At 39.9% G+C, this 26,972-nt stretch overlaps 3 protein-coding genes across 3 annotated transcripts; all 3 read left to right on the top strand.

Moving 5' to 3' along the window:
- The first annotated feature begins 912 nt into the window (after window positions 1-912).
- LOC143417020 (programmed cell death 1 ligand 1-like) lies at window positions 913-9,104 on the top strand. Its single transcript, XM_076882660.1, has 5 exons — window positions 913-1,051; window positions 3,829-4,188; window positions 7,602-7,685; window positions 8,297-8,387; window positions 8,580-9,104. The coding sequence occupies exons 1-4, from the start codon at window positions 991-993 to the stop codon at window positions 8,350-8,352; spliced, it is 561 nt and encodes a 186-aa protein (XP_076738775.1). The 5' UTR covers window positions 913-990; the 3' UTR covers window positions 8,353-8,387; window positions 8,580-9,104.
- Window positions 9,105-14,839: 5,735 nt separating this feature from the next.
- LOC143417019 (butyrophilin subfamily 1 member A1-like) lies at window positions 14,840-18,997 on the top strand. Its single transcript, XM_076882659.1, has 7 exons — window positions 14,840-14,973; window positions 15,676-15,849; window positions 15,933-16,032; window positions 16,367-16,705; window positions 16,943-17,224; window positions 17,339-17,452; window positions 17,806-18,997. The coding sequence occupies exons 3-7, from the start codon at window positions 15,942-15,944 to the stop codon at window positions 18,024-18,026; spliced, it is 1,047 nt and encodes a 348-aa protein (XP_076738774.1). The 5' UTR covers window positions 14,840-14,973; window positions 15,676-15,849; window positions 15,933-15,941; the 3' UTR covers window positions 18,027-18,997.
- Window positions 18,998-23,206: 4,209 nt separating this feature from the next.
- On the top strand, window positions 23,207-25,108 carry LOC101486608 (butyrophilin subfamily 1 member A1). Its single transcript, XM_004575671.4, has 3 exons — window positions 23,207-23,475; window positions 23,591-23,704; window positions 24,564-25,108. Exons 1-3 carry the CDS (start codon window positions 23,223-23,225, stop codon window positions 24,788-24,790), a joined length of 594 nt encoding a protein of 197 aa, XP_004575728.4. The 5' UTR covers window positions 23,207-23,222; the 3' UTR covers window positions 24,791-25,108.
- Window positions 25,109-26,972: the final 1,864 nt, after the last annotated feature.

Here is a 26,972-nt window from a genome sequence, read left to right as displayed (position 1 = left end):
GGAGTATTTGAGTGTTTTCATGTTTTGGAAATATTAATAACTTTTCTTTTTTTTCTTTTTTTTTTTAGAAGTCAGGGCCTTAGGTGGAGGTGGCTGGGTGTCTTTGATTATGGGACCTTCTTCCACATTCCATTTTATTACTTTTATTATTAGTAGTGGTATTATTAACCAAATGGTTCAGATTCAGAAACCCAATGAAATGCTGAGCATGATTTTTCATGGCTGTGCCTCGGCAGAATTTCTATTCAAGAAAAACTTGTTGAAATTTGTGGCAGCAAAATTATAGTGACAGGCTCACTGTCTCCTAAACTTCCCAAACAGTTACTGAAATATCAAAAAAGCAGGAAGGACCCACGAAGTGGGTCAAGAATGAGGAAATACCAGACACTGCTCAGTCGCACTTTCAAATCGCTTGAAACCGCACTTTCAAACCGCAATAATGTGGGTGGAGCAGCTCAACAACAAACTGCAGATGGTACCAAAGTCAGAGCTCCGTCCTACAGTCATTATGTTCTTGTACTGATCTGTGTCGTGTCCTTAAACTCGGTCTTCTGCTTTCAAGGTAAACAGCTTTTATTTAGAATCACTCTCAGTCACATTAGCAGCTGTGTAGATTATAGACTATCACAGCTGATCAACTAGATTTAATCACATGTTGGTAAATTAATTAAATTTACTGTGAACATTTCTTCTTTGCTGTTTGATGTGTCAATGATAACAGCTGTTAGTGAATCACTTTGACACTAAAAGGAGCTGAAAACCTGATGTTTCTCAGGCAAGTTCTGCACTTTTAGGAGCAACTTAATTCTGTTTAACATTGAGATTGAATTTTATTTTCAAAAATATTTCTAGAAATTTGAGGTTTACATCTGTGTGTTGAGATTTCATGGAGTGATTAACTGTCTGCAGGCTGATTGTGAAGAGGAGACGTGTACTGACTTCAGGCTTCAGACTGTGGGCTCGTTCTCGTCCATCATCTGAGCAGTCATCATGGACTGGTTTCACTCTGTTTCTCTGTGGAATTTTATTCTCAGCTTGGGTTTTGTTAAAGGTAAATAAGTATGTTTTTAACAGACTCTACTTTGAGATCATTTTAGATAAAAAATAATTAACTGATGAGTAGGTTTAAAACATTGAGTCAGTTTTGTGTTGAAATGTTTCCAATGGGACTTTTTTAATGCTCACGTGTAATTTAGAAACCATTTATTTCTTTAGTTAAAAAAAAGCGAAGCAAGTTTCTTGTGGCAACTAGTAGATCCAGTTTCACTTTCTTAAAAAAAACCTAAGCAAATATGAATGTGTAAAAGGACATATTTAGTACAGTGAACTCCATCAGCATGCACACAGCAGCAGAAGTGAAAATCAAACCATAAACAGTAGTTTCCGTTTTGCCGCTTTGTTTCTCCAGCAGCACAATCCTGAAACAGTTTCAGAGTCTCTGTGTTTCCAAACTGAGCTGATAAATGTTTACAGTTTTTTCTGATTGCTTAAGCACATTTTTTGTAACTATCGGCTAATTTTGCAAAACTCTTCACACAAATAAGAAAACCTGTCACCCAATAATCAAAACATTGTAGTTCTCTTGCAAAAGCAAACACAGCTAGATTAACTCTTCACACCTTCATAAAAATGGTGTTTCCGTATCAAACAGTACACACAAGCCATCATCTACTAAGCACACAATGCGCCAACTGCACACTGATGGTATGAATACAAAACACATCTGGCTTTTGCTTTCTCTGTGCACAAGGTAGGCTATGTCAGTTTGAGCTCATACTTCTGTCATAGATCCATAAGCATAGAGGGATCCAAACTTCAAGTACTGGTGTTTATTCAAACACATCAAAACAAACACAAGTGTTTATTTCCAAGTATAGGATTATTTGCAATCGCTATAATGACTATATGGGTTACTTGGTCTGCAGTGAACATGCTTCCTCTGCCCCCAGCATCTGGTCATCTAGCAATTCTGTAAAGTACAATTTCAGTATTTTTACATCAATGGTATTGGTGTGTTTCTCATTGGCATTTGGCAGTGCTACAAATCTTTGTGCAAAGTGACTGTACTAACCGATTCTCATTTCAAAATGTCCCTATGGTACTTGCTCCAGTGTAGCGGCTCGAGTTAGGCTGGACCCGTTGGCCAGCTACCCTCAGGGTCATTCCACGGTTGATTACATGGTCCACTATTGTAGCTCTGATGTCATCAGCAATTCTATTTCTTACTCTTCCTACCCTTCCTCTCCCCCCTCCTCATCTTCCTCTCCCCCCTCCTCGTCTTCCTCTTGCTCCTCCTTGTCCTTGTCGTCCTCTTCATCCTACTTCTTCACCTCCACGTCCTCTTCCTCGGCCTCCTCTACTTCTCACTCTTTCTGCTCCCTCCATTGTACTCCGCACACACAGCTTACCTGTATTATAGTGCTTAGGCTGATTGCAAAGTGAACTAATTATCTAAAAAAGTTTTCACATGTGAAAGTGTGCCAGACAGTTGGCAAGTTAGTGTTAATGATAGCCATACATGTGTATACTTTTGCTAGGAGTGTGTTGGAAATTTGGTAATTGAGTGTTGTGCAGTGAATTGTGCCTACAGTTTTGCAAAATGTGTGTTACAAAATTGCAAACTGAGTGCAAAGCAGTTTTTGTGCTTTTAGTTTTGCAAACTCAGTGAGTGGTTTTGCTATAAGTCTGAATAGTTTTAGAGATTGTGCTACAGGAATCACAGTTAGGGTTTAAGCATTCAGAAAAAACTGTAAAGTAACATCTGTGTTATTAGTTGATGTTGAGCTCCATCTGCAGGAGGGACAAAGTTAAAATGTCATCAGTGTTTAGTTTCTCTCACATTTATCATGGAGCAGATCTCAGTGGGAGTGGATGTTTGCTGTGGATGTTTACAGGCTGAAATCCTTCTAATGTGACATGTTTTCAGTGCTCACATGTAAATTACAACCATCCAGTTTCTTCTTCATGATTTCAAAACCTCTCAGTGAATCAAGTTTTCTGTGAGCTGTTTAAATTGACTTTAGATTTTGGTGGATGATCAAACTGTGGCTGCAAACTGTGGCAGGGATAGCTCAGTAGGTAGAGTGGTGGCCCCATGATCGGAAGGTCGGGGGTTCGACTCCACTGAACGGCTACCCTGAGGTACCCCTGAGCAAGGTACCGTCCCTACACACTGCTCCCCGGGCGCTGCACTGGTGGCTGCCCACTGGGTGAATGGGTTAAATGCAGAGGAACTATTTCCCTATGGGGACTAACACGCACACTTTACTTACTTTACTTTACACTTTTAACTGTGCTGACTGCAGAGATACTGAATAAGTCTGATCAACAGATTCATGATGAAAGTCATGGAAACAAAATCATCATCACAGTTATCTTGGTCAGTACTGAGATCGCCTTCATTTCACTGACTGTGGAAACAAAGTGGATTTATTCAAGTTTAAGTTTAAAAACTGAACCAGAAACTGATCTCAGAACAATGAAACACAATAATTGTTTTATTTAGTTGATCTTGTTTTAATAAGTAACTAATAATGAACTCTATTAATGGCACAGCCTTAATAAAGGCGTCCTGCAGCACAGCTCTCTGATGGTTTCATTATTTCCTTCATGCTGAGGAAAAATCATTGCTTCCATGTTTGTCACAGCATAACTTCATCACATTATTGTTGTTGATTTTGTAGTTTGTAGATGTGTGTTTGATCTTTTTGAACAAATCAAACAACACAGCAGTGATTTTTGTCAGTGTTGTCTCTGACTCACTGTGAAAGGAGTTCTGATGTTGTATAAGGTTGTGAGTGTGTCTGCTCCTCTCTGTCTCCTCAACAGGATCATTTGTAGTGGATGTGACACAGAGCTCCTATCAGGCAGAGGAGAACCACAACATCACACTGGAGTGGACGTTCACCACCAAACCAGACACGCCCATCTCAGCACTGAAGATCCGCTGTAGACTGATAACTGATCAACAACTCTTGACTCTTTATTTTCTTTATGATGGTGTTGAGGTGTCAGAGTTTCAGGATGAAAGGTTTTCAGGACGAGTCCAGAGTGACAAAGACGCCCTCAGAGAAGGACGAATCAGACTCCAGCTGTCCAGACTCAGGACTGAGGACTCGGGTCTGTACCTGTGTGAGGTGGACACAGGTTATGGCCGCGGCTACAACAGCTGCAGAGTCACCGTCTCTGGTAAGACAATTCATTTATACACATGTGATCACTGTGAGCCGTTAAAATAGATCAAGGTTGGATCCTGAGATTTTTGTTTGTAAATCTTACATTTAGTTTTTGAATTTGCAATAACATATCTAAATAAATAAATAAATAAATAACAATAATACAAGCTGTTATCTCTTTAAATAGTTTCAGCCCTCATTACTGTTTACTGATCCTCAATATATTGACAGCCATCAATGCTTTCTAAAGCATTTAATTGAATTATCAGACTAGAACTGTGGTTAATAACATCCATAAACTCTAAGCAGAGTTGGCAAAGTACAGACGTTCTTTACTTAAGTACAAATACCTAGGTTAAAAAATACATCCCGAAGGACATTTCTACCAGCTATTTTTGTACAAAGGTATTTGATAACTGTGCTGTATTAATATAATAATAAACTAATATAAATACAGAATAATACAAATATTTGAATCTAAATTCTGATACTAATAAATGTTCTCAGTTTGTCTGTTATGTAGTACAGCTGCAGTTAAAGGAAAACGCTGTGGAGGGCGGAGTACCTAGTTTGTAATGACTCCATTGTAGAGGGTCAATACAAATAGTAAAATGAGTACAGTCAGGTGTCACAATGGGATTCAGCAGGTGGGGAAACCCTAAGATCTGATGTCCATGTCTTTATATCAGACAGTATACAGTTGGTATAAAGGTGAAATTCAGTGAATTAATCTAACCATCATCATCTTAAATTTACACTTCTACACTTGATATAAACCAGCACCACAGCTTCTGCGCACCAGTCCAACACTGTACTTTACAATAAATTTAGGGCAGTACCACAAGCTTATAAACGTATTTATCCCATAGAAAGCACCAAGTATTTTCATGTAATATTTGCATGACAAAATCTAGTTAGCTTAGTTATTTTTGGTAGGAATATCCAATATGACTGAAATTATTACATTAAATGTAAGTTTTAAATGTCTAGTTTATCAAACACCACTGAGCAGTCCTTACTACCAAGTCTAACCCTCTTTCTTCCTCTCTTGTCTTGCTTTCTTATCTTTCTCCATCTCTGAGTGAGGTTAGCTCTCTTTCTTTTCTCTTCATGTGAAATACGGCAGCTGGATCTTTAGCTACAACACACGGTGCCACAAACTGCAAACAGAGTTTTTTTGTTTGTTTGTTTGCTGTTTTTTTTTTTTTTTACCTGCTACTTAAAAAAAAAACAATAACTCCCTTTGTGTTTCCTGGCTAGTGCTAAGTAGGTTTTTGAAGCACCACAAAAACAACTTATGGAAACCTGCACTCCTTCTGACCCACTTTCAACCTCAAGCAATGACTCTCTTTTTGAAAATTTAAGGAGTAGATAGTGCAAATATTTGTGCTTAAATGTACTGAGTAAAAATAAAAAGTTAGCCGAAAAATAATACTCAAGTAAGCTACAGATACCTGAAAATAATAGTTTAAGGGAAAAGGACCCAAACGCAGGCACTGACATAGATGCGATGAGTGAGCTTTATTTACATGAGGTGATGATACAGACAGAGAAAAGATGGGACGGAAACTAAGAACAAACCTAAACTGGGAAAATCTAATAACTCCATAATAAATCCATAACTCACAGGAAAACATGCAGGGATGACACGCAGACAGACCAGTGATGAGCACAAGAGAACACACCCCACACAGCAGACATGTCTGGCCCATATCTGGCATCAAGCCGGCACTGCTGGCTGACTTCTGGCATGGTGGTGGTATGTCATCCAGATACCTGATTGTGGTTTGGTGTATATGGCCCAGGCCCATAGAAAACAGGTCTGGCCGGGATCCGGTAACCTGGCACTTCTGACTGACTGGTGTCATGGCAGAGTGTATGTCAACCAGATGTGGGCCAGGTCTGGCAATGATGACACTATTTATGTTCCTTTTTTCCTATTTTAGTTAGAAGACCAAAATGCCATGTTGCAATACTATACTGCTATGGTAGCCAACGTTTCAAATGCAGGTTTGACAGGTTTGTGAGTGTACACTTTATCCAAAACCTAGTGAGGGCTTACTCATCTTTGCAAGTGGGTGGCTGTAGCTCAGGCGGTAGCGCAGGTCACCTGTTGATCGGAAGGTTAGTAATTCAATCCCTGGCTCCTCCAGTCTGCATGCCGCGAGTGTAAATGTGTATGAATGTAGTTAAGGAGCGCTCAGTTAAGAGAAAGTGTGTGGTTGGGTGAATGTGGCATGTTGTAAAGAGCACTTTCAGTAATCTGGGAGAGTTGAAAAAGGCCATATAAGAATCAGTCCATTCACTGTCTAAACTGAGTTTCATCATGTTCCCACATAGCAAGCAGGTCTGGCCCAGATCTGGTATCAAGCCGGCACTTCTGGCATGATAAGACATATGTCATCCAGATATGGGCCAGGCCTGGCATAGATGGCACTGTCTATGTGATGGCATGCCACATCTGGCCCGATTGTGGTTTGGTGTATATGGCCCAGGCGCATAGAAAACAGGTCTGGCCGGGATCCGGTAAGCTGGCACTTCTGACTGACTGGTGTCATGGCAGAGTGTATGTCAACCAGATGTGGGCCAGGTCTGGCAATGACACCACTGTTTATGTGATGGCATGCCATATCTGGCCCGATTATGGTTTGGTTTATGTGGCCCAGGCTTATAGAAAACAGGCCTGGCCAGGATATTTATATATCCTGCTATGGTAGCAAACGTTTCAAATGCAGGTTTGACATGTTTGCGAGTAGAGATGGACCAATCCGATATTATGTATCGGTATTGGTCGGTACTGACCTAAATTACTGGTTCGGGTATCGGAAAGAAATAAAAAATGTAATCCGATCCATTAAATATCACGAAAGCACCTCACAAAACTTGCGACATGGCGTAACTCAGCTCATAACGTTAGCACGTCGGAGCAGTATGCATCACGTGATAGAGCACGATAGATGGGCCAGCAGAGGACCAGCAGTGTGTCTGCAACTGGCCTTGTGCTGGCCCATGTGTGGGCCACATCTGGCAAACCAGATCTGGGCCACCAAAGGGCCGTCATTCTTTGCGGTATGTGGGCCTTGTGAAAATGACGAAAAACATTTTTTTCTAGCAGACTGTAAAAATGTTTATTTTTATAGTTTCAAAAGAGTTTGTGAGGCCTGAGTCACTTCTAGTGCATCATGTGGACATTAGATGAACTGCAGTTTGTCCTTCCTCAGTCCAGGCTTCATTTTTCAGTCCTGAAGGTAGCAAAATAATCTCTGCTAACTACAGGGTGGAATTATATTGTGATATTGATTTGTATTTGTATTCTGAGAAGTACATGCATACGAGACATGATCCTCAGAGAAAATCAAATACAAGATTAGAGCAACTTAATTCACTTCCATATTTTTCATACTGGCATACTTTTTTCCATTTCAGAACCAAAACCTGGGAAGACAAAAACAACACAGCAGCCCAGAAACCTCCAACCACCTCCTGTGAATAAAGGGACCGAAGACACAGGTGAAAAATACTCAAGTGTAACATTTAAGCAGCTGGTTTGTAGCAGCTGTCCATGAGGACCACTACAATTTTGAATCTACTCAGAAACGCAGGCCTACAACTTAAAAAAAAATTTTTTTAAAGTATATTCAATATAATTTAAAAAATCTAAGCTGAATTAAAGGTCTGAGCAGTGTGTCACATGGTTACTGTTAGTATGAGGTTTAAATGTGAATGAAACAAATAAAGGTGGTGTCACAGAGAGGTGACAGGTGGCAGAAACAGATGTTAGATAATGTAACATCAAACTGTGACAATATGAAAACTGTTCTCTCATCTTAGATCGCTTATGAAAATATATTGTGATGTAAACAACAGGCAATAATATATCCTTGTAACTACAGCCTTAGTTTACAGCACACACAGTTGGGGTTTGATTAAAAATCAGCACAATGTCAAATATAAATAAAGCCCTGTGCCCCCCTTTCTGAATAAAACTGGTTATTTCCTATTTCCACCTCCTGTCTGTGAAATATTATATATATATTAAGCTCTTTTTCAACACTGACACTGAATCACATTCATGCCATTGTGCATTCATGTTGCAATCAATGTTTTATTGTATTTGACAGGTAGACGAGAACTGATCGCTGCTGTGGTTTTCTTTGTCCCGCTGATCCTGGTGTGAGGATGTGGATGTTTGCTTATGAAGAAGCGTGAAGAGTGAGTAACTCATCAGAGACAGAAAGTTTATGTTCTTGAAAGTTTTATTAATAATGTAAATGTAAATAATCAGAGCACTTTTAACAGATTTTAGTTTACCTTTGTTTTTAGTCACATTTTTCAAGTTTGTTAAACTTGTAATTTTCAGAATAACTCTGTGAATCTTTAAATTGTCTTTCTGTGTTTAAGCAGAGTGACTAATGAAGAAGGTCTCAACGTGTGAAAACCAACAAAAAAATCAAAAACAGAAAGGTCCTTCACTGACGACATACGTCAAGCTTTTATTATTTATTCATTTCTTTCTTGAACATTTTTATGTGCATTGTTTCACTTTCCATAAATGGCCGCTTGAGATTCACTGACTGAAATCAATGTTTTATTGTTGAATGTATTTTTTGTACTGCAGTGTTTAGTTTAAAACAACTATTATAGTTAATATGTTACAATTAAAGTCTGACATCATGGATGGATAAAAATACACCTGAGGGTGTCACAGGAGATACCGGAGAGCACAACAAAGAGTCTGTTTGGCAGATTAATAACATCAGGTGTACCATCAAACAGCAATGTTTGTAAGTTATCTCAGGGCAACAGTTCATAATAAGCTAAAACTAAGACATTTAATAAATAAAGCACACATTTCCTATATCATCTGCATTGTTTAAGTGTCAAAAAGAAGGTTTCTGCATATCTACATACTCGGCCAGTAAAACAAATCCAGGTGTTTGTAAATATGTTCAGCTGATAATGTTATATTTTCCATGTTACACTAAATTAAACCAATTAACTGTGTATTTAAAATGGTTTTAATCACTGTTGAATGTATTTAGTTTTACTCAGTTCTTTTGCTTGGATTTGTAAGTCTCCTTTTTTTTTCTTGTTTTAAGACCCAGACACTGTGAAAAATGATAAGAAAAACAGATTTTTTTTTTTTTTAATGAAGCTGAAATCATTACTCAATGTTGTTTATGGTCAGGCCCTCAGGCAGCACTGTGTTAAACACACACAATCCTGTGGTGGAAATCCAATCGGACCTTTGGATCTGGTGAATCAGCTCCTTTTGAATTCTGCAATACTTACAGTCAGGTGTACAGTAGCTATGCTGGACTTCCACTTATTTTAACAAACACACGAGATACAGTACAAACAACAATTCAACGCACAGCACAGTCCTGTGCGTCATCACCGGTCTAGTTGATGCTAATATCTCCACACCATTCACAGTCAGTGTGGCAAATGTGATGGCATTTCTACATATCAGTCTGTGTTTTCAGTGCTCACTGTTCACCTCACAGTGTGCATCAATGAATGCGATCTTATCTGAGAGCCTGTTTTTTGGTTCACTGAGAAATGAAGAGAGAAAAATCATTTAGTTTTTATTTTTATTTTTTTAAAAGTCAGGGATGTCTCTTCAGGAGATCATGCTGCTTGTTACACATCGGCTCTCAGCCTTCACTGCTGTTTTGATGCTTTAGCACTTCTCCTCTGCAGAGGTAAATATATACAGTTACAGGTTGGGCACATACGGATCTTCCCAACCAGAATTCAACCAAATCTAAGCCATTATTTATGTTTATCCCACTGAGCCATGTGCTGCTGATCAGAGGTAAATAAGTCGCAGTGGTGCCCAGCTCTTCCAGCCTCAATTACCTTTAAGTTGCTTCTGGTGTGGTCACCCCGAGTTTCTAACAAAGGTTATCGATACACCATTAGCCTTGTACAGTGCTAAGCACTCCAAGATCCATGCGTGGAGCAATGAGCGGTAGTCTTTCTTGTAGTCAATCCAGGCAGTGCTCAGGTCAGGTTCCTCTGCCTGATCTAAGAGTCCTGTTGTACTGCTCTCTCAACCAGGAGCTGGTGCTTTGACCTGCTGGTGTGCTCATGTATTGATTCATGTGGGTATTCAGCTTGGTAGCTATGATACCTTTAAGGAGCTTCCATATTGTAGAGAGACAGGTAATCATCAATTTGATGATATCCCACCCTTATGGGGATCATTCATCAGCAACATTGCTGTGCCATTTATATATAAACATATATAAATAAAACCACTTTTTTTTGCATTAGTGATTCCTTTTGTGCATAATTTTATATTATCGTTAATAATAAATTAATTAAAGCAACAAAACAACCCGAAGAGCCGGTTCGGAGCCGAAAGAGCTGGTTCTCTAAAAAGAGCCGGAAATCCTATCACTACTGAAGACTGTTATCCGCTTCGCTGTCACCGGCCGTGAGAAAGTCTTTTTTCCCTTAGAAAGTTCAAGACCCGCAGCTCGCGCAATCTGTCTGTCATGCGCATCCCAACGATTTGGCTGGAAACACATATTAACAAATTGCTTAGTGATAAACTATGGAATGCCAGGACTGCCATAATGAATTAATTAAATACACCATTAAATAATTAATTAAATGTGGCAATGATTAATTAAAATGTGAAATAAATAGACAATTAGTTAAATGTGTCAAAAACATTTTTTAATTAATTATTTAGGTAAGGCTGCAGTTTTTGCAGCGATCTCGTATAGAAAACTATTCCGCGCGTATATAAAACAGGTCCGCGGCTCCGAACCGTAGTAAAGGGACCTCTGGCTAATACATCAGCTAGAGGTCCCTGGTTGATCAGGTTCCGTGTTGGGCCCGTAGCCGAAAACTAGCTTTACTTTGTCACATCTTCTTTTATATATATTAAAAATAATGGTTTATATTATTTATAATGTATTATAATGCAATTGCAAGTGTTTTTCTTTTTGCAGTGTTTTTCTTTTTGCAGCGTTTTTCTTTTTGCAGCATTTTTCTTTTTGCAAGTGTTTTCTGAAGTTGCAGTCCGTTTGGCCTCTCAGGGCCTCCGTAGATATCCTTCTAACGTGACATGTTTTTAGTGCTCACATGTAAATTACGCGGTGTGAACGTCATAACTTTAGAACAAGGTGACGTAGGATTTTCAGAATAGTGCCTCAGGTCCATCTGCTAAAAATCTCTGACAGGTTTGATTTGTGTAATACTGGTTTTACCATTAGAGGGAGCCACACATCAAAATGTTGCCATCCAGCAGCAAAGAGCCAGAGGAAATGAAAGACCCTGAAGTGAACACGATGTGTTTCAGTCTGTGGAACAAAGTTAAAAATGATCTAGAAATGTGTCACACACTTCAAAAATGTAGAAGTTTGTATGTGATGAGCCTGTTAACATCCACCAGGACACCAGTGAAATACTGAAGGTACAGCTGTGTTTTAGCCACATGTTAAACCAGCAGATGCCTCTGAGCCAGATGTGTGTGTCTGTAATTAAAAGTGTGTATTCTATTTTGTGTGTGTGTGTGTGTGTGTGTGTGTGTGTGTGTGTGTGTGTGTGTGTATATATGTACAGTATGTTAATAATTTACATTTGCAACAGTTGGCACTGTGTGCTGTATCACAATTTTTTTTTTAAATTTGTTTTATTGTAAACACGTTTATTGTATTTTTATTCTAATATGCTGGTTTGGTGCTTCCATGGTGTGGTGGATGATGCGATGCTCTGACACTTTTAGAGTTTGGTGAATTTGGCCAAAACCGAGTTGTCACTTTAAGAATAATCAATTTCATTTAATAAAATTACAAGAAGTGTTATTTCCTTGTTTTACGTTTACGTCCTCGTTTGTTGTTTTAGAATAGCTACATTCATCCGTGCTTTTTTAAAAGGCATATTTTTGATTCATAATTAAAAATTGGTCATTCATTCATGTAATCCCACCAATTAATTCCACGTTGTGTTTTTGAGTTATGTAGTTAACGCTGAAGTCTGCTGTCTAAATTTCGCATTCTTATTTGACTCATATTTACTTTAACACCTTCTGCTATGTTTTGAAATGAACGACATCCTTAAAAATAAATATTCAAACTACTTTGGGTAAGTATGATTGTGCGAAAACTAGAATGTTGTTAACACGTAGGGATCACCCCCAAGACCCTTAATGTCTAACCTGCAGATAAAATTGAGGGGCAGGTAGCAGTAATGGTGTGAATGAGGCTACTGCAGCAGCCACATCCCCCAGCCTCTAACTAATGCACCTCCCAAGGCGTTCAGGGCCCTGTTTGTGTGGTGATATGTTGTGAACCTAATGACTAGAGTGTAATTAAAAAAAGAGGAAGCGTGTGAGACATGTTGACATCCTTGTCTCTACAAACAGTCCAAAATGTAAATCTCAGAAGTGAAAATGACACAAAATACGTGGACTGGACACCATTTAAGAACTTTAAAACATGAGAATCAGAATCAGAAAGACTTTATTTATCCCCAAGGGGCAATTAATATACAACAGAGCAGATAACCTTGAAGATAAGAACAATAAGAACAGAATACACAGAATATACAGTTTTAAAATTACAGTTTAAAATTAAAGTGACTGAAAGGTGAATACATAACTGTAAGTGACTAAGAGTGAATAAATTGTCGGTAGTATAAGAAGAGTGTAGAGTAGTTTTTGTTTCTGGTGTGGGAAATGGTCTTATCGGCTGGAGTTAAAAAGCAGAGTGGCCTTGGGGACAAAGGTGGCTCTCCTCCTCTCAGTCCTGCAGGAAATGCAGCAGAAGCGTCACACAGAGGGCAGCCATTGAAATGCAGGGTGAAGAACGTGAGAGGGGTCGTTGATGATTTTGGCTGCCTGTCTAAGGGCCTGTTGGCTGAAAACCTGTGCCAGAGTTCTGACAGGCAGGCCAATGATATTAGAGCACACTGATGCAGTGTGCTGCAGTCTGTTCTTGTTCTGAAGGCTGAGGGGGTGGAACCAGCAGGTGATGGAGAAGGTCATGATGCTTTCCGGGAAGGCGTAGTAAAAAGTCATCATGATGGGTGTGCTGACTCCAAAGGAGTTGAGTTTCCTAAGGAGGTATAGCTGTTGGTGGCACCTCCTGAGAATCTCCTCTGTGTTGGCAGAGAATTTCAGGAGGTTGTCAAAGATGGTTCCCAGGTATTTGTACTCCTCATCTACCTCCACTGGCTTCCCGTGGACGGTGGTGGTGACTGAAGCAGCCAGATCCCTCTGCCTACTGGAGAAGGTCACCACCATCTCTTACCACCATCTCAAACCTGGTGTAAAAGTGTTGAGGTCGTCAGGGAGGGAGGAGGGGTTCCCGCTCTCCACCTGGATGGTTCTGGGGGTGGTGACCATAGTATTCACAGAGGCCATGGTTTTGAGGCCCTGCCAGGCTGAGTGAGGCCCTCTTGAGCTCCTGGTTGACCTCCTTTTTGTCCAGAGCAGAGCCGGTGAAGAAAATCCTCTTTTTTTTTTCATTAAGGATTTCCTTGAGTTCCTTGGTGATCCAGGGTTTGCTGTTGGGGTAGATGGAGACTGTTTTTGAGGGGATAATGTTGTCAGCACAGAAGGAGATGTATGATGTCACCGTGCTGACTTGTTCGCCGATGTCATCAGAGGGAGAAAGAAGGCTGTCCCAGTCAGTGGCTTCAAAACATCCTTGTAGGGTGAGGATACTTTCCTCTGTCCACTGCTTGATGTTTTTGGTGACCTTTCTAATCCTCTTGATGACTGGGGTGTAAGCAGGGATGGTGTGGTAACATGAGAAAAGCACAAGAAAAAAGCTGAAGTCAGAAAAGGTTAAAAGGTGAAATACTTGACGACTTGTAGTCTTAATCATGTTGAAGTGGTCTCTGTAGCGCAATACATAACTATACTACTGCACACTGTGCAACCTAAACTTTACACCTATTATATTACAGTTTTCCACACTTCCTAAAAGACACTTCTTGAAGTCTTCCACCCTTTTGCCTAAACTCTACAAAAAAACAAACAAACAACAACCACACAAACACATTCAAAACTGGTTAAACTCAGAATCACACCGTATCACTCTGACTCTGTTACTTCTGACCTTTAATAACCTATTTATGCCACTGTTACAGGGCGTAAACTCACTTGTCAGTAGTGCACAGATCTTATCTGCAGTCTGGAATTCTGCTCTTATCAGAGCAGCAATAAAGAGTTCATAACATTTCTGAAATTTGCATTGAAACATTCCAAAATATACAATATGTAGTTTTGAATTGGTTTGTGTGTGTGTGTGTGTGTGTGTGTGTGTGTGTGTGTGTGTGTGTGTGTGTGTGTGTGTGTGTGTGTGTGTGTGTGTGTGTGTACCATGGCTAAATATCTTTGTGGGGACCAAACATTTTATTGTACTATTGGGGACAAGCAGCCCTTATAGGGACAAAATCACCATCCCCATAAGTCTGAAGGAATTTTTGAAACTCAAAATGCGGTTTTAGTGTCAGGGTTAGAGTTATGGTTATGGTTATAGTAAGCAGCTAGGGAAAGCATTATGTCAATTAGATGTCCCCACAAAAATATGAAAACACAACTTTCTGTGTGTGTGGCTATGCGTGTGTGTTAAATACAATGATATAAAAAGAGAACAAATCTCTGAGTTCATAACTTTGTAATGATTAATGATTCAGGAACCTTTGTACAAATGTATGAGTCAATCCAGGCTTGAGCAGCAAAACCTATAATTGTTCAAAGTCCAACAACAATACTTAGAAGAAGCAGGAGACACAGAGGCTGCTATTCCAGTGCTTTGAAAAACATTTGTTCGAGGTAGGATTTCTTATTTTCTGTATCGTCACATCCCTGCCACAGACCAACAATAATAATAATCAGCTGTTCCTTCTTGCTTTATCAGAGAATCAGTTTCAGTGTGACAGAAAGTGGTTTGAGCATTTCGCTCAAGATCACATTCATGAATTTCCACTGTTGTCTAATGCCACTTAGCTTGAGTGAGTAAACACCCACCACTAGAGTCTGTATGAAGACTACGGGTGAAGTCAGTGAGTGTTGGGAGAGAGACTCCAGTTTTTACCAGGTTTTGAATTTCGCACCATTTTGTAGAATTGACCGCAATGGATTAGTCTGTACCATTTTGTGTCCACATTGTTAGACTTTGTTGAAGAGTTGTTGACTCTCCTTCTGAGGAGTTACTAGAAAACTGCAGTGAGAGACAGTTGTTGCTCAGCATTGCTCTGTTAGACCCAAACAGACAAAAGAAAATCTGAAAAGCATAAAAACTTACAAAGATCTGAACGATCTCATTTAACCAAATGTGTGTAAATAAGCCAATCCTCAAATCCAATCAGCCATGAAAACCCAGAAGTACACGTAGAGGCGTAGGAGCTGTCACCTGTACTTTCTGATATTTTAAAGGGTTTAGAAAAAGCTACGTTACAAAACACATTGTTGTCTTGGTTTCTTTGACAGAGAAAATAGTAACAGGAAGCTTGCTTTTCTTTTTAATTTTCACAGTAATGAGCAATGCTCTTCAGGAGCTCAGTCTGATCTTCACACAAACCCTCAGCTTTCTCTGCTGCTGTGGGAACAGGAAGCAGGTGAAGAAGAGCACCAGAGAGGAAATCTGTACAGAAAGTCTTTGAACAAAGAAGAAATTCTTTCCAGTGTCTCTAAAAGTGTTTCTTTGAGGTATTTTTTTCTTGTTTCAGAGGATTGTGCTGTTGCTTCCTGTAAGACAGAGATAAAGAGCATTTGTTTTTGCTAATTTTCAGAGGTGAATCATGGCTCTTTATCAGATTTCTGGACTTTTTACACTTCGACTCTCATCCTTCATTAATGCTGCCCTGTCTCTAACTCTTCTCTTCTGCAGAGGTAAGTTTAGAGGCATAACACACCATTACAGGCTGAAAAAACATGTTCATCTTCAGATTATGAAAGAGTCGAGCCCTGGTCATGTACACAGAGAGACTCTTTACACAATAAAAAACACAGAAAAATGGGACAAAATTACTAACATAATGGTACAAATGTAATTTATTTGCATTGTTGTTGCTCTTTGTGTCATTTACTCTCTGAGTTTAAATAAAGAACAGACTCTTTTAGACTTCATCTGTGCAGAGATCCATCCATGTCTGAGGTGTTGCTTCAATCAGCCTTTCATCTGAATCCTACAGGAGTAAATCAAATCTGATGTGTTTCTTTGCAGGTTATTCTCAGGAAGCTCCAACAAAGCAAATAGTGGCTCTGCTGGGTGATGATGTTGTTTTACCCTGTTTCCTGACAACTCCTGTGGATGTATCACAGCTGCAGCTGGAGTGGGCAAGAACTGACCTGACACCAGGATTTATCTACATGTGGGACAAAAATAAAGAAAATGTGGAGTTGAAAGAGCCGTCGTACGCTGGAAGAACCTCACTGTCTTTTGATAAACTGAAGCATGGAGACGTCTCACTGACTCTCTCCAAAGTACAGCTGTCTGATGAAGGACCGTACAGATGTTTCATTCCACAACTGGGTCAAATGTCATATGTTCATCTTATTGTTGGTAAGATTATTTTATTTAACTTTATTATGACTAATTCCTATTATCAAAGTTTATTAGCACAAAAGAATCTTTTAAAAGTTTTCTGGAATATGTGACATTATTTGTCTTTTCCAGTGTAGATAAATAATTCAAAGTAACGATATTGATAATCTCACACACAGTTAGTAGATATCCAAATGTTCTCTTGTAAATTGAGTGCAGCAGATTACTGTGATTTCTCTCGTCTCCCTTCATCAGGGTCAGCATCTACACCCGTCATGAAGGTGATGTCAAATGTCAGCAGCAGGGTGGTGTTACAGTGTGAGTCTGCAGGCTGGTATCCAGAGCCTGAGCTGCTGTGGTTGGACGGTAAGGGAAACCTCCTCTCTGCTGGACCTACAGAGACCCTCAGAGGTCCTGATGACCTCTATACTGTCAGCAGCAGAGTGACTGTGGAGAAGAGACACAGCAACAACATCACCTGCAGAGTCCAACAGAGGAACACCAACCAGAGCAGAGAGACACACATACATGTTCCAGGTAATAATGACTCACAGTCAGAAACTATGTCATTATTTCACCCTCATCATGTGCAGTTTGAACCAAATCAGAGCTAGTTTTACAAAAATAACTTGTATTTCTTTATGTTTTAAGGCTCTGCTGTCAGGAAGGAACCATCGGCCACTTTCATCATCGTGATCGTTGGCCTGCTGTGGATTTGTACCATTGTCACTGTTGTGTGGAATTTCATACCATCAAAAAAACCTGGTGCGTCACACGTTTGTTTCCCCTCTCATTAATAATCAGACAATGTTTTTTGACACTGTGGATTTATGATACTCAGCTGAAATAACTAAGCAGAGCGTCACCTTTGTTCCACTCTATAAAAGTCTTTGATAACAACCAAACACATTCAATTCAATTTTATTTATACAGCACCAAATTACAACAACAGTCACCTCAAGGTGCTTTATATTGTAAAGTAGACCCTACAATAATACATACAGAGAAAAACACAACAGTCATATGACCCCTATGAGCAAATGCTTTGGTGACAGTGGGGAGGAAAAACTCCCTTTTAATAGGAAGAATCCTCCTTATTTTGTCATTTCTGTGTGCAGACCCCAAAGAGATTGAAACTGAGAAGAAAACAACAAAACAAAAATGCACCAGAGCTCCTGCTGACAACACCGAGATCATAGCAATAAAAGCAGTGCCGCCATCAGAACAGCTGGAAGACGACACATCTGCTGCTGAGGAGATCAAAGAAAACGAGAAGGAAAAGAAACAGAAGAAACAGAAGTACAGAATAAGTGGTTCAAAGAAAAAAGCTCAAATTTGACGACCGTTTGTCTTAAAAACAGAACTTTAGCTCTCATGCTGCATCCAATGTTTCGAGGAGCTGACGCCATAACGTGCATGACGTGAGACACGGAAGACTCCAAACATGTTTGACACTCTGTTTCTGTGCTCACCGTCACTTCATCATCACATCACGGAAAACATCAAACTTGTGATGTGTTCAGGAGTTTTCATCTATGAGGGAACTGCAGTGACGTCACAGAAAAAACTAAAAACCCTGCAGTTTGTTTCGCAGCACTTCCAGACTCACACACTGCATCGTGTGGTAAAGGCTTTACCCACTGGAGGGAACCACAGATCTGACTGTTGTGATAAAGCAGAGTGCATGTCAGCCTGTGGGTCACTTTTAAAGAGGAAGTTCAGAAATGTAAAATGAGTCATGTGACCTTCCTTATGCGTTTGCTTCTTTGAGTCTGTCAGCTACCTCCGCATTATCTGGAGGATGTTAGGAAGTTAATGATTGTTGCGACTCAACAGACGGACGTGCTTTCAGCTTTTCTAGTGTGTTATTTTCCTCATGTGTGTCATTGCCTTCAGTTTACATCCATGTTTATCGACCATCCAGTTTCATGTTGTGCTTTGTGCTGCACAACTGATGAAGTTCAGAATCACATTTATTTAAGTTTGTGCACAAACCAGTGTCACAGCTTATAACTGAGATGTGAGGGGTCGGCAGCAAGCTTCCACTTTCCACTGCAGAAAGACTTCAGATTGTTTGGAAGTGACCTTACAACCTTTCTCAGAGTGAAGAGCAACAGCCTGGCTTTGATTAGATTCATGTAGTGTCTTTGAAAAGTGTACAACATAATGAAATGAAGTTTAGCATCTAATCCAAAGTGTAAACTATGTGTGTAGATGTATTTGTATATACAATACACACACACACACACACACCAATTACAAGATGTACAGTATTTGCATGCAATATTAAAATACGCGGTGTGTATGATGTCCATGTGTACAGGGCTTTAGTTTTGCAGTTTTACTTTCAGTTCAGCAGAATGTTCAGCTGGATCTAAAACTCTGGTGTGATTACAGCGAGGGCGATCAGAGTGTGACGCACGCTGGGTCACTCTCACAGGTAACAGACTCACAGTGTAAGACAGAGACGGCGATCACTGGATTTGATGGTTTTATTATCAGACACAAAACACACTGATCAGTAAGTGTGTCATCTGTGAGATTTGTGACCTGCAGCAGTCTCTGTTAGTTTGTGTAATCTGAAGCCAGACTGTGCAGTTAAGACAAGTAAAAACTTGTTTCATTCAGAATCTGATGCCAACTTACCAGAGCATCCAGTTTGACCACAGCAGAGCCCAAAGACGATGACGTGCTGCCTTTCTGCTGGTTTTTTATCTCTGCTGAGCTCCAGCAAACTCTCATAACGACTTTATAACGACCGATTTACTGTAAAACTCAGGACAACAGGAGTTACAGTCTGCACCACTGCGGTAAGCCTTTTTTAATATATAATAATGTGTCTGTGTGTCTCTGTTTCGCTGTAGAGTTCCTGGTGAGTGTGATGGTGCACGTCCAGCTTTAGCAGACCGATGAACAGGTGAACACAGCGGACATGTTTCAGCATTAGCAGCATCATAAACAAACATGTTCTAAAAACGATATTTAAATATGAATTATGGTCTTAACAACAAATTTTCTCTTATAAAGTCAGACTTTCTGTCCACATTACTTTGATTTTTACTAGAAGTAATTTGTCAAAAAGACACAAAACACAGAACTGTTTCTTTTTCCAGATATTTTTCTTTTATTGGCGCTCTGAATAACACACAAACCCACCCTATAAAACCACCCTGTTGCTTTACAGAGCGTCCTGGGGTGGAGTCAGATTCCCACGCTTACGTTGTTATTTTTGCTCGTCTTGGTTCAAATTGTTTCCAGTGATTGAAGGTGGATCAGGTTTGTTTATTTGACCTAAAATCATGCAAAGAAATCACATTATACAGAGTACACACTTGCCTGTGTCGGACTGTGACATCATTGTTAACACGAGCCACGATCCTTGATCCATGATCCGAGCTCATGAGGTCGTCATTAAATTAAAAGCAACTCTAACTATGCACATCTTACATTTACATTTGTTAAAGTTACACTTACACTCTGTGGTCTCGCTTCACGTTGTGTCAGTGTGATATTGTGGTAACACCTAAGTGGACATTAAATGTTTCCATATGTAGGCTTACTGATACAAGATGCAAACCGGTGTCTCTCTGTGCTCACGTGCAATATGAGCACAGACTGTTTTACATTTGTTTGTTTTTTATTATCATTATTAATGTGAGATTAATCAGCTCTGTCTGTTTGATAGTCCACCGTTCACAGGTTTCAAGATGCGTTATCTTCAAACTTTGCCACAATAAACTAGGCCTTCAGGGTCATGAGTAGCTAGGCTGGCTAAACATTTAAACCTTGACCTTTATTGTTCTTGCACCCAAAGTCAAAGTTAACCTTGGAAAATTATTTCAAGAAACCATCTTGAGTAATATCTCATATGAAAAGGCGTGGAGAGAGCCATACGACACACTTTTTAGTTTTTTCAATTTGATGCCCTACAACATCCCAGTGACACCATAACAGGCTGATGTCTGCCTTTCACTCTCTGGGTGGAGGTCTGTGATGAAAACAGAAGCATTAGGGCAAGTGGTGAAAGACAGATGCTAATGTGTTCTATGGCAAAGAATAAAAGCATGAAAGATGTGTGTCTAAGTTAATTTGATCCATTTATTAATTAATTTAAGCAGTCACCTCAACGCACTTTATATTGTGAGGTATAGACTCTACAATAATACAGAGAAACCCCGGCGATCCACTATGAGCAAGCACTTGGTGACAGGGAGAAGAAGAAAACCTGTTGTAGAAGCAGACTCAGAGAGGGCCGACCAAACATATATGACATATTTTAGTCATATTTCGATGACTAAAGAAAGACATAAAATATGTTCTCATCAGTCCATGTTGAACTTTATTTTGAACTTATATTCATATGAAGATAAGTTCATATTGAATCAAAAATAAAACAGGGTTTGTGCATCATGTAACCTCTGAGACTGTGGGGTTTCAGGCCCAGTGTTGATGTCTAAGCGAGGGTCTGAAACCTTTCCATTGCTGGAAACATGTCACAGTTCTGATTATAATATTTACAGACAGTTTCAGCCTCCGTTCTGCGGCAGATTGCAGTTAAGTGTTGAGAGAGAGGAATGAAAATTAACACCTAAGTGGACAAGTTCAAGTATCTCAACGTTCTATTTATAGCAGTGCAGTGAGAGTGGATCGACAGACTGGTGCAGCGTCTGCAGAGATGTGGCCTGAGAGAAAACTGTAAGCTGTTGGTTTACTGGTCGGTCAACATTCCTAACCTCACCCAGGAGTGACATTTCAGAAACAAACAACTTTAAAATGTGTTTGAGCACTCACTTAGAGAAAGTTCAGACACGTGTTGTTGTGTTTACTTCAATCATTTTGTTTGAACTGACAAAAAAATTTCCCAAATCTCTGATGAATAATTTTGATCATATCTTTTCATTAAATGCAGTAATGATGATCTTTTGAATGACCTTTATTTTGTTTTGTTTTTTATAAAGACTGAACATCACTCATTAAAAAATAGAAAACAAATTTAGAATGGACGTAAAAGGGAAGGGTTTTTTTTTTCTAGAAATAACTATATTACCGAATCAGTTTCACAATATCAGACCGTTAGCATGCTTCACTGAGAGCTGAAGAGAGTAAAAGCCTTTTGTTTTGACTTTCAGATAAGAAGCGAAGGATGTCTCTTCAGGAGATCTTCTGGAGACCGTCAGCTGTCACTTCTGTTTTGGTGCTTCTAACACTTCTCTTCTGCAGAGGTAAACCTCTGATGTTCCTGTACACTATCTCAGACACTTGGTTGTGCTCATTCCCAGCTTGTACCTTACCTCATGTTGCTATGTGTCAGATAGTCTCTGGGACACCTTGGGGCAGCCTGTAGCTCTGGTCCTGTTGGCTGTGGTAGAGTCTTAGCTCTATGGATCTGATCTTAGGGCCTCTTCTTGTGCTGCCATGATCAGAGCCTCTGTACAGTCCTGTAAGGTGGTCTTTTCCAACCACTGGTAGGATTTCTTGATACCAGCCATTTCCTCAATCTGTCGATGGTACATCCCATGCAGGTGTTTGGTCGTCCATGACAGTTTCTGTCCTGTTCCTCCTCATTGTCCTCTTCAGCTAGCTGATGGAGTCTTGAAGCAGCTGATCTCAGGGGGGCTTTTTCCTGATGTATTCATGGATTGTTCGTGTTTAATCCTGGATTGTGGTTCTGCCACATGAATTCTCACCATTTCTCTGTTGCTCATAGAGCACCAGGATGCTGGACTTTGGGTGGAATCCTGCACGCATAATAATCTGTATCTGTCTTTACATCAGTCACATATATCTTCTCATGTGATGATTTTGTTACTGCAGCTGAGTATCTTATGACTGTTATGAAATAGTATGTATAAAACATGTCAGGTCCTGATGCTGTCCAGCTCTTCATTCTGGAGACTCATTGTTAGTTGTCTGCATTTCTGATGTTGACTGACTCTCTGTGGTCTACTCTTAGGTCCACCACCCACTTGCTGTTAGTGTTCTGTGATGTGCCCTTCTCCCAGATGTTCTTGCAGACCTTGTTCTAGTCTTCTCTTGAAGCTGAGAGTACACCTTGGACTAATATTTGGAGAGCAGCCTATTTACTCTCCAGGCCTCTGCTTCTCTGGCATATCTCTTCAGCCTCAAACGAGTGAACAGACCTGTGAGCAGTTGTTTGGCACTTTTTAGAATCTCAGTCATGAACATCTTGCTCTTCATCATATCATCCAGGACCCGTCTTATAAAGCTCTACGGAGTGGAGAAGTTTCAATGTGTGAGACAAAAACTGGCTTTTTTTGCATATGAACCCTAAAAGATCAATTCTGCTGGAGGCGTAACACAAGGTAACAATGGTAATATTTTTATTTTAAAAAATTTATTTTACTAATTATAGAAGCATCTAGAGACATCAAACTCTTTTTTTACTGTGAAGAATGAGGTGAAATTAAAGAAAAAGCTTTGAAAAAGGTCTATCCAATTACCCTGCATGCAATGGCTCAATGATTTCTCTCGTCTCCCTTCCTCAGGGTCAGCATCTATACCCGTCATAAAGGTGATGTCAAATGTCAGCAGCAGGGTGGTGTTACAGTGTGAGTCTGCAGGCCGGTATCCAGAGCCTGAGCTGCTGTGGTTGGACGGTGAGGGAAACCTCCTCTCTGCTGGACCTACAGAGACCCTCAGAGGTCCTGATGACCTCTATACTGTCAGCAGCAGAGTGACTGTGGAGAAGAGACACAGCAACAACATCACCTGCAGAGTCCAACAGAGGAACACCAACCAGAGCAGAGAGACACACATACATGTTCCAGGTATGACTCACATTCAGAAACAAACTATTTTATTATTTCACCCTCATCATGTGCAGTTTGAACCAAATCAGAGCTAGTTTTACAGGAATATTCTTCTATTTCTTTATGTTTTAAGGCTCTGCTGTCAGGAAGGAACCATCGGCCACTTTCATCATCGTGATCATTGGCCTGCTGTACGTTGGCGCTGCTATCGCTTTCGTTTGGAATTTCATGCTATCAAAAAAACCTGGTGCGTCACACGTTTGTTTCCCTTCTCTATATTTTCTGGAGTATGAAAGGCTGAATTTCTGAGACTAAATTGAGCACAGTGTCAGCTTTGTTTCCCTTTATAGGAGTCTGAATATGTTCGTTCATGGACAGTAATGCTGCTCTGGACTTTGGAAATTAACAAGTGATCATTTCAGCATTATCTTACCTGAATGAATATTTTATTCTCACACTGCTCAGTTTCCAGTTTATGATTGCTCAGTATTTTTACACTGTGGTTCAGGGATGAATGTAACATTACAGGATCTTGCAAAGAAAAGCGTCTGGACTTCTTTAAGGCCCCACCTTGCATGATAAGGTGGGGCCAGGTTTCACAATGAACTCACCCAAAACTCTGGCTGATTGGAGCCCACACCCAGTTTCACACCTTGGCTCAGGCGATTAGAGGATCATCAGGGGGTCCATTTGTCCCTCTGTGGGGGGAAACTCCCACTAGGTTTATATCTGGGACTCTCCACCATTTGACCTTAGAACTGAAGAAGCTTCTCGGATGAGAGGTGAAACGTCTTCAAGTAACTTAAAGAAGTCCAGACGCTTTTCTTTGCAAGCTTCTTTGACTACGATGACCTGGATGACTGAGAACCTTCACAGACAATACAGGATCTTAACCAGCAGGAGGGACCAGAGGGAGTGTCAGTGGGGTTAAACAGGAATATAAATCAACAAACGCATGATAATTGCTCTGACTAATGCGTACTTTTATTTTAATGTTCCCACACAGTTACAGGTATTTTATGGTCACATAAAAATTACAATAGGAAAGCTGTATTCAAACACACAAACACATGTATATGTATGACACTTTTCCTTTCTGTGTTTAGACACCAAGGTGAATGAAACTGAGCTGAAAACAATGAAACAAAAACGCAGCAGAGCTCGTGGTGACGACACCGAGAACAAAGAAATAAAAGAAGAGCCGCCATCAGAACAGCTGGAAGACGACACATCTGCTGTTGACATGAGTGAGGTGATCAAAGAGGGCGAGGAAAACCAGGAAACAGAGACTCAGAGTACGGCACAGTCAGCCTTAACCAGCAGTGAAAACTAAAGAACAAGAAGCTCTCTGAGAGCACAAACCTCAGGCAGCTCGCTGTTTGTGCAGTGCTTACTTTTAAGCAAGAATAGTGTATTTTTATATAACATTACACTGGAGTAGGATAATAAGTATGTGAAAATAAATGGACATTAATGACTTGAACTTATTATGTAATATTGTACTGCATTATATTTATAACTAACTCATTCATTCTCCTGACAATACTTTAAAGATTTAACACATTTTGGGGTCAACGTGAAAGAAAGACAGATGTGAAATGTAAAAGTGAGGTCAGAGGTCAAAACTGACATCATATTTTAAATGTACTTTCTATATACTTTAGGGGCAGGGATAGCTCAGTAGGTAAAGTGGTCGCCCCATGATCGGAAGGTCGGCGGTTCGAATCCACTTAACGGCTACCCTGAGGTACCCCTGAGCAAGGTACCGTCCCTACACACTGCTCCCTGGGCGCCTGCTTAGTGGGCTGCCCACTGCTTCACTGAGTGAATGGGTCAAATGCAGAGAAAAAACAAGTAATTTCCCCATGGGGATCAATAAAGTATCCATTATTATTATTATTATATGTTAACGATACACACCACACTTGTAAGAATCATAAAGTTTAACTCTTTTTTGTTAGTTTTCCATCAGTAAACCATCAAACATGACCCCACTCTGAATCCCTGAAAAGTTTTATCAGAAGTCATTCAAACTTTTCCAGCTCTGGTGTTTACAGATGCAATGACCCACAGAGACGATCAGATGATAGAAAAGTCCAAACTCATGATGTTTTTAATTGCATTTCACTTTCAGTTACTTTTTTGTTTTTGATTATCTGCTGACAATTCATTTCACTTTTCTTTATGCAGCATCAAATCACATCAGCAGTTAACTTCCAGGTTAACACATTACATTGTGTGTTCCCACTAGAGGGAGCTACAGAGCAATCTGCTGCTATGACACCAGGATAAAGCAGGTTGTGTTTACAGCACAGCAAAGAGCCAGAGGACATGAAAAGATGTTCAGAAATATAAAATGTGGAACTTCCTGTTGATGTGACCTTCCTCTTGTGCATTTGGTTTTGTGGTTCTTCTTTGGGCGTCGACTGTATCTCTGTCAAAGCTGATGGATGGTTAGAGGGTCGTGATTGTTGATTTGTTGATGCCAACACAATCAGATGATCCCAAAGACACCAGTGTGTATTTTTAAATGAGTCAGTGTGGAGTAAAGTTCCTTTACTGTTTAATGGTACAGTGTGCCACACATGTTTTCATCTGTTTTTTCTAATGTGTGTCATTGCCTCCTGTTTAAAGCCACATTTATGGGCCATCCAGGCACTATGTGTTTGTTTTTGTGTTGTTTCTCTTGGTTTTGTAAATGATTTCTGTTTTTGTAAATAAAGTTTCTAAGTTACTCCCTTATTCTGCCTCCACAGTCGAGCTGTGACAGTATTTATGTCTGACTAAATACACCCACTGAACAGAGAGTACACACGCTGTCCATTCTGAGGGTTACATAACAGGACATACAAAAAATAAAAAAGCTCTTAATTTTTTTTTTAATATAAAACCTCAAATAAACAAAAGCACATATTATGCCCTGTTGTTGTTTATTTAATAGAAAATAAGTCAAACTACAGAAGCAGTCCTGCAAAAAACTGAGCACAGACTCTTATTCAGTACCACACATAGTAGGATTAACTTGATGTAATAGTTTTGGTATGATTTTATGGGTCATCTTTACATCCTGACATGCAAGTATTTGTTCATGCACAGCTCTCTGAAGGTCCCACAACAGTATTTGAGTCAGGCTGAGGTTTGGACTGACCGGCTCATTGCTGCATTTTGGTTCTTTTCACTTTCAGTGGTGTAGATTTGCTGCTGTGCTTGGGATCACTTTCCCTGATGATCCAGTTTCAGCCAAGCTTTAATATAATACTTTGGCATACAGAGAAATTGATGTTGAACTCAATAGCTGTGAGGTGCCTGAATCATCACGCCTCCAACACCGGGCTGTCAGCTGTGACGAAGCATGAAGCGAGCTTTGTAAATGTTGTCCTGGTAAGTTTATGGGCTCAGTCTCTCATTTAAGGTCAAACTAAATGAAACATGGAGTCAGTTTTTAAAGCCCTAAAGAACAGGGTCAGAGATTAAATTTGATCCACTGTGACAGAAAGTTTTGTATTTATAGCAAC

Source organism: Maylandia zebra, linkage group LG3, assembly GCF_041146795.1.
Source record: "Maylandia zebra isolate NMK-2024a linkage group LG3, Mzebra_GT3a, whole genome shotgun sequence".
Taxonomy (NCBI): domain Eukaryota; kingdom Metazoa; phylum Chordata; class Actinopteri; order Cichliformes; family Cichlidae; genus Maylandia; species Maylandia zebra.
This window is presented reverse-complemented; position numbering and strand designations above follow the sequence as displayed.

What these genes read in the sequence shown, in the direction of transcription:
- LOC143417020 (XM_076882660.1), top strand. Translation starts at nt 991, where the DNA reads ATGGACTGGTTTCACTCTGTTTCTCTGTGGAATTTTATTCTCAGCTTG. An exon ending in CAGCTTGGGTTTTGTTAAAG is followed by an intron (nt 1,052 to 3,828) that starts GTAAATAAGTAT and finishes TCTCCTCAACAG; the next exon opens with GATCATTTGTAGTGGATGTG. An exon ending in TAAAGGGACCGAAGACACAG is followed by an intron (nt 7,686 to 8,296) that starts GTGAAAAATACT and finishes TGTATTTGACAG; the next exon opens with GTAGACGAGAACTGATCGCT.
- LOC143417019 (XM_076882659.1), top strand. Translation starts at nt 15,942, where the DNA reads ATGGCTCTTTATCAGATTTCTGGACTTTTTACACTTCGACTCTCATCC. An exon ending in GACACACATACATGTTCCAG is followed by an intron (nt 17,225 to 17,338) that starts GTAATAATGACT and finishes TTATGTTTTAAG; the next exon opens with GCTCTGCTGTCAGGAAGGAA. An exon ending in CATACCATCAAAAAAACCTG is followed by an intron (nt 17,453 to 17,805) that starts GTGCGTCACACG and finishes TTCTGTGTGCAG; the next exon opens with ACCCCAAAGAGATTGAAACT.
- LOC101486608 (XM_004575671.4), top strand. Translation starts at nt 23,223, where the DNA reads ATGTCAAATGTCAGCAGCAGGGTGGTGTTACAGTGTGAGTCTGCAGGC. An exon ending in GACACACATACATGTTCCAG is followed by an intron (nt 23,476 to 23,590) that starts GTATGACTCACA and finishes TTATGTTTTAAG; the next exon opens with GCTCTGCTGTCAGGAAGGAA. An exon ending in CATGCTATCAAAAAAACCTG is followed by an intron (nt 23,705 to 24,563) that starts GTGCGTCACACG and finishes TTCTGTGTTTAG; the next exon opens with ACACCAAGGTGAATGAAACT.